The following is a 9,765-nucleotide window of genomic DNA, read 5'->3' on the forward strand; positions in this document are numbered from 1 at the left end:
GTGTTGGGGTAACCGCTTAGGACCCAGGACCAGTAGTGAAAAATGAAGACCAAGAGTCAGGAGTCAGATTAATTAAAGAAAGATTTACTAAAGAATAGTTTGCAGTTTCATCAGCAGAAGCCAGCTCACGAGGAGTTCGTAGGCCGCGCTCCCTCTAACAGTCTCCCCGTCTCCGTCTAACGTACATACAATTTTCTGAACAGTTATACTGTTTTCAAGGACTAGCCACGTCATTACTGCCATGTGGAATGCTTCTGATTGGTTCTAACAACATGAAATGTAACCAACTTTCCACACGTAGACAGATAGGAGCATATATCACTAAAATGCGTAGACTAGTTGTCCAGGCCTAGATTTAGATCACAATGACCTCGGAGGTCATAGAAAGGCGCCTCCAGGCCTGGCATCGCCTGCAGGAAGGCCCATCTCCAATACTGGATCTGCACAAATCATACAACGCACATACACACAAAGCTCCAGAGAATAACAGTTTCCTCAAGGTTGAGAACATCTTAACTAACTATCAACAAGGAACTTTTCCAAAACATGCTGATACTAACTCTAGTTCAGAAGTGAATTTATTCTATTAAGTAAGAAAAGCATATAAAAGAGGTACATTTCTCTGAGTCCCCGAAAGTCACGTAGACCTGTATCCAAAATCACTCATTAAATATAGAGAGGTTATAGGTGAACTGATTTATTACATATAGAAAATGGTTATAACTTGATTATCATTGATTCTTATTTTAATATTGATCATGTGTATGAACGAAGAGGCACAGATATCTGACCTGCCCCTTCATCAGAAAGAAAACTTAGTTTATTGAGCACGTTGATATTTTTGAACGTCACGATATGTGGGGTCGTTTGTCACAATGGGACCTGTCATCAATCAGCCTATAGAATAGATATATTTTTTGTTACAATTTATTTTGAGGTAATTATACATGTAAGTACCGAGTAATGTTAATTAACAACAAATGCTTACTATAGGGTTAGAATTCGGGTTTAGTTTATGATTAGTTGCATGTAGCTAATTATACTTACTGTTACTACTAATTGTATTTGCCTCTTGTTCATCTCCTGGAAATGTGTTTTTTGCAGGATGGGATGTCTGCAACTATGTTTATGTTTATTTTATGAATTTATTATGCCCAAACTAATTTGGACACGCAGAAGTAATTTTGTAGGTCTATCACTTTAAGGTGATCCGTGCGCATTATCAATGTTAAACGCTGATTGGTCGACGGGATCCATTCCTCCTCTAATGCTAAAACACCCACAGTGTAATGTAGCTACGGAAGATAGAAATTGGGCTCGTTCAGTCCTTTAAAGGCGAAATTGAGAATTGGAAGGACAACAATTACTCCCGGCATTTCTCATCGGAATCGAGGACGTTTGCTAACTTGGTCGGGACGGACATGGCGTCTGCCAGCTCCTGTATCGTGGTAAGTGTCACTGTACAGACTCATGTCTTCAATCATTTACACCCTAGCGCAACATTTGACTAGTCAGTGTACAAGCAAAAAAAAATTGTGTTTTGGGAATAAAACGATATAATCTGTTCTTCCTATCCCTTTTATTCTTAGAAATTATCCTGACTACATTACGTACAAACGTATTTAGTGATTCGTCAATATTTCCGTTAAGTCTAGGGGCCTGGAGGGAAAGCGGAAAGCACGCGTTTCACGCATGGCACATGTGATGCAGCCCATTAATTTCTGCACTTCTATGACCTGAAACGCTGCACGTGCTCGGTTGTATTTTGCTTTTAGGGTTTATCATATAGCGCGTTCAGGTCGAAAAGCGCAATTAGTTTAGTTTTTGTTTGTAATAAAGCGATAATAAAATGTAACGCTCTCTCAAACGCAATTGTGCAACCTCTGTAATGATAAAACACTGCGTACGGCTCTCAGTCTTTGTGAGCAGTGTGCTGATAGAAATGACACCGCTTTGCTCAAGGAGACTCGGGGGAATTAATCATCATCTTCCTCTGCCCTAAATTAAGACATTATCCTGAGGATATAATTTTAGACAGGCCCATCCCACGCATTGTAATTTGTGATTGGGTTGTATTATGAATCAAAGGAGGTAAACTCTTAAAGGGGCAGTGCGGGACGGGGGGGGGTGGGGGGGGGTATATGAAATATACATGAAACATGAAATCCAGACCAGTCATTCAGGGCTGCATTTAGGAAACAATCCAGATCAGTTTTGAGAACTGGAGCAATGCTTTAGTAAATATATCCAACTAACTATTTATTTATGATAAGGGCGTTGCTTTTTCTTGCATACTGTCATGAATGCTAAGGCAAGCTTGGACGGATTTCAGGATTTTCAGTGTATAATGATTTAAATTTTGCTCTGTTTCTCATAATCACTGTTGCATGACATCAGAAGGCATGTGCTATAGTGCACAAGTCATGTGGACCATGTTTATGATTAGTTTCATTGTCATTTTGCATCCTTTTTGAGGCCTCCTTAGCCACGCTTGTAGATTTCAGTCTACAGTACCTAAAATGTTGGATAAATATGGGGAATTCTGTCACCTGAAGAGCTAAAAATAAAAGCCTATTTTTTTCCAAATGATTTGGATCAATATTCCGATAGAGCTGAGGAAAGTCATGTGACATGCATGTGAGTCTAAACCAGGAATTTTACTGGTGTGAAATATGGCTCACTAGATCTGACAGCACACCGACTTGCATAATGTGCGCTCCAGCAGCAGTATGGGAAAATATATTTTGGTGTGCAGCCATAGGCTTTAAAATCCATGTCTTATCATTGCCATGTCTATTTATGTGGGTTGTGCTTTGGGGTTTGAATCTCAAGGTACTGGCACCAGCAGTAAGCAGAGAAGGGGAAGCTCCCAGAGGAGCCTCTGCTGACATTATTTGTCTGAATCTCCTTCAAGGACAGTGTGATAACACAATATTGGAAGAACAAACAAAGAACAGGCTAGCTTACTTCTGCTTCCCTGGAATGTATCTGCTTCTATTTTGCCTCCACAGTGAGGAACAGTTAGATATGGTCTTTTTTTTTTTTTTTTTTTTTTTTTTTTACTAGGGCTGTCAAAAGATTAATTGCGATTAATCTCATCCAAAATAAATTAAGTTTGTGTTTACATAATATATGTGTGTGCTGTGTATAATTATTATTTATATATAAAAACAAACACAAGCATGTATATATTTAAGAAAAATGTATTATATTTATATATAAAATATTTATATATAATATAAATTATATAAATGTATATACATGCAAATATTTCTTAAATATATACATTAATGTGTTTGTATTTATATATACATAATAATTATACAGAGTACACACAAATATTATGTAAACACAAACTTTTATTTTGGATGTGATTAATCGCGATTAATCTTTTGACAGCCCTATTTTTACACATTATACATGTGCCATCTGCTGTTTTGAAAGGTGTCAAGTCAATGTTCTTCTCGGTTTGTTTGTTTTAATTGCAACAGAATTACCAGAGATACATATCAGCCTAGACAGGAGGGCCGAGTCAAAAAGGTTGAGAATCACCTATTTAAAAGATACTATTATGTATGATTATAGTATAATTTGAAGGGGACTTGTATTTATGAATGCAAGGCTGTCTTCCTTTACATAAACATATGCACAAAAAACAGTGGATAAGAGATTAAACATGACCTTAGCTTGTCTGTCAGCATGAAATGGGATTCTATGCACACTAGGTCTGGCATAATGAGTCAAATCAGCCCCTGGTTTCACAGAAAGACTAAAATGCATGTTAGAGCCGTTTTAACTGAAGGCAACTTTCACTGACATATCTTAAAATGTGTCACTGCCATTTTGTCTCGGCCCAGTTATTAACACATTTTAAACTGTTTCATCACATTCCAGGATTACAATTATACATCCCTTATACAACACTGATATGAATACTGAGAACAATTTCAAAATTGTTACTTTATTGTAACACATCATAACATTGTTATATTAGTGCAACCAGTATTAAAACATCTATATTGTAACTTATTTGTAACATTTGAATTTTTAATTTAGTGCATTATTCACTGTAATTTTGTCAACCTTCTCTAACAACTGCAATTTGGATGGTTAATTGTAAGTGTATGTATACCTAAATGCACTGCATTGTTTCCATCAACATGTTTTCTCATTCTACAATGACTCAACAAATCTGAATAATTGTGAATTCATATATTAATACTAGATGCCTTAAAGATAATGTGTGTCAAAAATCTTTGTCATATCTTTGTTAACTTACTTTACTAACCTTTTGTTTTGGAGCTTTGATGCAGCTTCATCTTCTCATGGTGCAAACAAGCAACATATCAAATAAACAAGTAAATTGCTCTGGTCATGTGACAGTGCACATATTTAATTGATTTATGTTTTCCATTTGACCGGTGGGATTAAATGGGTTAAGTTTAGTCTAAGAAAGTCACTTCTTGGGTATCTGCTTAAAAAAACTATCAGTTATATAATATATGTGCTTTTTTAAAGTCAGTTTGGTGAGAACATAATCTCAAATGTTACGCAAAGTTCATGTTATTGCCAGATGTCTTTGAGAGCAGGAGGGTTAGGCAGTGGGATATAAGGTTGAAGATTAACTTTCACCTACAAACCTATTTAAGGTTTATCTGTCTGCCAGATAAAATGTTATCTATCAAACAGACTGCTCACTGTTCTTTGCCCTATCAGGTATGATATAATCAAATTATGTAATTTGTGTATTTTAGCTCAGTGATGAAGAGCAAGGTTATGACCTGGACCTTTTCTGTATACCAAAACATTATGCATCTGACCTGGAGCGTGTGTATATTCCACATGGACTCATCATGGACAGGTACAAGGCACCTCAAAAAGTTTCTTCTTACCCTAGATGTCTTGCCTTATGAACCTGCAAATTACAAATAATATGCAACCTGAAGACTGTAGACATTGCATGTTGGCAGAGCTGACTATTCACTCTGGACTCCTACAGAACTGAACGTCTGGCCAGAGATATCTTGAAGGACATGGGTGGCCACCATATCGTGGCTCTGTGTGTGCTCAAAGGGGGCTACAAGTTTTTTGCTGACCTGCTAGATTACATCAAAGCCCTCAATCGCAACAGCGATCGCTCCATTCCGATGACAGTGGACTTCATCCGCCTCAAGAGTTACCAAGTATGGTGTTATTCATTCATTAATCATTCATCCTTCTTAATGAATATAAATTCGGTCAGGCCTGTTACTCATTCCCTTTTGTTTATTGACAACATGTGAATTTAATTGCCATGACAACACAAATGAAAATTGACCCTTTGCAATACAAACTTGTTTCAAAGTTGAGTGTTGATGTCACTTTAGTAACTAGAACACACTGTCTTGTCTGAACTCGCTTCCCCTTTAAATATTACAGAACGACCAATCTACAGGGGACATCAAAGTGATTGGCGGCGATGATCTGTCTACACTCACAGGAAAGGTAAGCATCTTCTTGCAATTAAAAATGATCCTCGCTACATCAAAATAATCTTTGACAATGTCTAAAATCACATCTGGTGATATTTCTCAATACCAGGAAAATTTTGGCCTCAGTTTGTTAAAACAAACAAAAAAATGAAGTGCATCACTGTCAATGTTTTTGTTACATTTCAAAGTTAGGTTTTGTGATAACCGGCAGCATGCCATAGATGTTGTCCATAAAAGATATTAATGCCTTTGTTCAGCAAGGACGCATTAAATTGATCAAAAGTGACATTTATAATATTACAAAAGATGTTTCCTCAAAAATATTAAAGGATGAGTTCAACCAAAAATGAAAATTCTGTTATTAATTACTCGCCCTTGTGTCATTCCACATTCGTTCATCTTCAGAACACAAATGAAGATATTTTTTATGAAATCCAAGAGCGTTCTGTCTTTCCATAGAGATCCAACGCAACTACCACTTTCAAGCCCCAGAACGATAGGAAAGACAGCCTTGGTGATCATAAGAGACTTAAAAAAAAATAATAATCTTCCCAAGCCCCAAACTTTTGAACGAAGAAGGTGTATGATCAATAAACAAAAAATGCATGTCTTGGTCATAGAGGCAAAATACATGAATTAGTCAGTGGCTGATGAAATATTGTTTTTTCTCTTAAACATATCAAAATGTGTTAACTGTTTCTCCTTTTCTCTTGACATCCTTTTGGACACCAAAGAACGTCTTGATTGTTGAGGTATTTGTGAAATTTTTTTTTTTCATATGTATTTAAAATGCATCGCATTATCTAGCAAATTCAGTGTAATCTTTACTCTGTTCATCAGGACATCATTGATACTGGGAAGACGATGAAGACCCTGCTAGAACTTCTCAAGCAATATAATCCAAAAATGGTCAAAGTGGCCAGGTACATATGAATAAAAATGCAGTGAGTCTTAGATTGATCATCTTGTAGGCAGTGCCGTCTTGATGTTTCACGGGAATGAAAGCGAGGCATCTCTTCAGTGGGTTTTACTGTTATTTAATGTGTTTTTGGATTGTTCTGCTGGCAAAACAATGCAAAAATATTTTTTTAATAACATTTAATTACGGTATGCCAGCCCCTCACAGCCTCGCTTTCATACCTGTCGTGGTGCTGCTCTGAATAAGGTCTATTGGATCAGTCTTTGTTAGCTGTATGTAAATATTGCTAAGCTCTGTGTAGTAACTCCCTTATCTATTATTGATCACGAGTCCAACAAATGCCAGAAACGACTACCAAATGCCATATACTTCCCATATTCTCATCATTCGTTTTCTTTGCAGTTTGCTGGTGAAGAGGACACCAAGGAGTGTTGGCTACAGACCAGACTGTGAGTGGATTACTTTACAGACTTTTATGGCATGCAATTCTAAATGGCTTTGATATAGTTAGGATTCAATTCACTACTCACAAGTCATGTTTATGGATACGTTCTGTTGATTTCTTAGGGTTGCATAAACGGACTCAAAAGACTGAAGCTCATTGATATTTTTTTTAAGGGAGTCAAGTCAATTCCTATTGATCTGTTAAGGCCATTATAGTGCAATGCTGTCTGTTGACCACAAGGTTGCACACGTCTACATTGAAGTACCTATTCAACAAACTTTTTCATTAACCTCCAGTTTTTTTCCCCCTTCTAGTTGTAGGATTTGAAGTTCCTGACAAATTTGTGGTTGGATATGCACTTGACTACAATGAGTACTTTAGGGATTTAAATGTAAGTACACTCAAAATGTAGCTGTAAAAAAAACTAAAACAGATTATTGGAGTGTTTTATACTATTTCAGTTTTTCTACATTCAAATGTTGTGCTTAATTCAATGTGTTACTTGCCGTTTCTTTGTAATTATTTGTTGAAATTGTGTTACCAGCCTAATGTTCTAAGTGAAAAATTGTTTCTACACCATTTTCTATTTCCATGTATTATATCTTTATAATTTAAATTGCAAATAGTTGCCCATTATAACACACTTCTGTTTGATTGTGATGCAGTTTCTGCTAACAGCTTCTCTCGTTTTGACTTGCAGCACATCTGTGTCATCAGTGAAACAGGAAAGGAGAAGTACAAAGCATGAGAAGCCCTGAACTTCCCCCTTTAGCTGTGTGTCATTTTGTTTTGTTTTTAAATAGATGTTTTTCATTTTATATCCATTTTGTATATTTTCAGTTGCGCAGCTCACCGCAGGTTAGCAGGTCCTGCACTCAGGGTCTCTGGTGAGGTGTGTGTGCTGTCCATGCACCTTATATTTACATTAGCTTATACCTCCATAGGCTCCCCTACACACATTAGCAACCACAAACACTTGCAGTTCTGTCTCTGAGAATAGAGCTCCTTTAGACTGCTGCTCTTAGTTACAATGGGGGTTTTAAACAACCATTTGTGTAAGGGCCAGACTTGTGCAAGTCATTATAGGTAGGTGTTTATGAGTAAAAGAGAGATAGATTAAACATAATATTGATTTGCTATTCCAATAATGAAAATACAATATGTGAATTTGATTTGCTCAGATGGCAAAAGGAGAACTTTCATGTTTCCTAAAGACTCTTTGCCGTGTAAAACTGTAATATAAACCCTGTTATTATTAATTTTTAAAATCAGTGAGTATTGAGACTGTATAAAATGAATGCTTTTACATGTGAATGTACTTTAGAATCAGGGGCACCTAATATTCCAATCAAATTTTAAATTTATTGACATTTTAAAGCCAAATATATCATTGTTTTTATTTGTAATTGTTTAATTTTGCTTGTCCAGATATGTATTTATGTCTACTTACTGTAGTCTTCATAATTATAATAATGGCATTTAAATGAAGTGGGGTGGGGGTTTGTGGTGCCTTAGGTGATACATTTGTATGACCAGTTATGCTACCATATAAATACAGTATGGAAATGAGATGAAACTGAAGTGAAAAAAAGTTAGTAACCTCACCATTGTTCAGCAAACTTTCTGATTAAATTATTCAATTCAGAGTTGATTGTTCTCCTCACATTACTTATCTCGTCAAAGTCGCAACCAACATTGTTGAACTGAACAGGTCACATTATCATGTAGTACACTGCTGTTTTAGGTATAAATAGTAGCATAAAATTGTTCTGCATTTAATGACTGTCATAAAATAATATTAAAATGGTGTTCCACAGTGTTATAGTTAATACCAGTGCAAGTCTATTCCCTACGTTTTCATTTATGCCTTTACCAGATGCTTTTATCCAGAGCAACTTTCCACGGAGGAACATAATTTGTCACAGGGCCAACAGTATTCATAGTATACAATGCAAGGTTTATTAGAAAATTAGGTTAAAAAACGAGCAGATGTGAAATGCAGTTTTGTTTTAAACAGCAGATCATAAAATTGAGACAACATAAATATTCCACTTTAAAAAAAAATCAGAAATAACAGGAATAACCAGGTACACATAAGGAAATTATATTTTATTCAACAGCATTGTTCATCTACAGTACAGACAGGTAGTGTTTTTCCATCACAAAAATACACGGGTATGTTGAGCTCTTGGACAAGGATCTGCTGTGGCTCTTTGGAGAGTGTAAGTGCTGACAGGTCTTACTAAAGCAGAACAGTAATACTGGATAACACCACATTCACCTCCAGTATTTATGTGCTGCTATAGTACATTCCCTTCAGATCTGCTGATCTCTTGCGCTGGGTTACTCAAATGTTGCTGGTGGAACACCGAGAAACTGTCCTCTAGCAGCTCCTGATCACCAGCAAAAAACCACGACGTGCTGCTGGGGTTGAGACTTGACATTTTCAGTCTCTTTATCTCAGAGCGGCTTCAATTTGCTATTCTGGTAATTATCCAGTGTGGTCGTGCATTACACGAAACACTAATATTAAGATATATTTTTATATTTAGATATCAGGAATCATAATACATGTCTAAACAATTATGAAAATATTTATCTTAACGATTGTTCCAAATGGAGGACGAGCGCCCCCTGGTGGGTCTGAGAGGAACAGCAGCTAGGGTGGTAAAATAGGCCTCAAGATTATATCCAATGTTCTTTTAAGTGAGCATAAATTCAAAACAGCATTTTTGCCATAGGTAATTACAACAACAAAAAACAGATCTATGCACCACGCTAAATATGAAAATGCATACCAGATTACAAAGTATTTTAAAGTTTCAGTCAGTTGAGTATTAATAAGGATAAATCTGTGTTTAAATGATAGGAAATTATAATTGTTAAGAGCTGGTATGTATGCTGTTTGTATACCCAGTTGTTGATTAGCA

The 9,765-nt window shown here is 36.2% G+C and overlaps 1 protein-coding gene across 2 annotated transcripts; it reads left to right on the forward strand.

Annotated features, from left to right (window-relative positions):
• The first annotated feature begins 1,254 nt into the window (after positions 1-1,254).
• hprt1 (hypoxanthine phosphoribosyltransferase 1) lies at positions 1,255-8,662 on the forward strand. Of its 2 annotated transcripts, XM_079839631.1 has the most exons (9): positions 1,256-1,448; positions 4,755-4,861; positions 5,000-5,183; positions 5,419-5,484; positions 6,206-6,223; positions 6,312-6,394; positions 6,793-6,839; positions 7,150-7,226; positions 7,536-8,662. In XM_079839631.1, exons 1-9 carry the CDS (start codon positions 1,422-1,424, stop codon positions 7,581-7,583), a joined length of 657 nt encoding a protein of 218 aa, XP_079695757.1. In that variant the 5' UTR covers positions 1,256-1,421; the 3' UTR covers positions 7,584-8,662. The 2 variants fall into 2 exon arrangements, with proteins under 2 accessions (XP_079695756.1, XP_079695757.1); XM_079839630.1 differs by lacking the exon at positions 6,206-6,223 and having other exon boundaries at positions 1,255-1,448; positions 6,288-6,394.
• The last annotated feature ends 1,103 nt before the right edge of the window (positions 8,663-9,765 follow it).

The sequence above is a fragment of the Gobio gobio genome (genome assembly GCF_949357685.1).
Source record: "Gobio gobio genome assembly, chromosome: 16".
NCBI classification, from domain to species: Eukaryota; Metazoa; Chordata; class Actinopteri; order Cypriniformes; family Gobionidae; genus Gobio; species Gobio gobio.

Bases quoted from the DNA above. Each gene is read 5' to 3' on its own strand.
- hprt1 (XM_079839630.1), top strand. From the start codon at position 1,422: ATGGCGTCTGCCAGCTCCTGTATCGTG. The intron at 5,485-6,287 runs GTAAGCATCTTC...TAGCAAATTCAG, and splicing joins TGTCTACACTCACAGGAAAG to TGTAATCTTTACTCTGTTCA. The intron at 6,840-7,149 runs GTGAGTGGATTA...TCCCCCTTCTAG, and splicing joins TGTTGGCTACAGACCAGACT to TTGTAGGATTTGAAGTTCCT.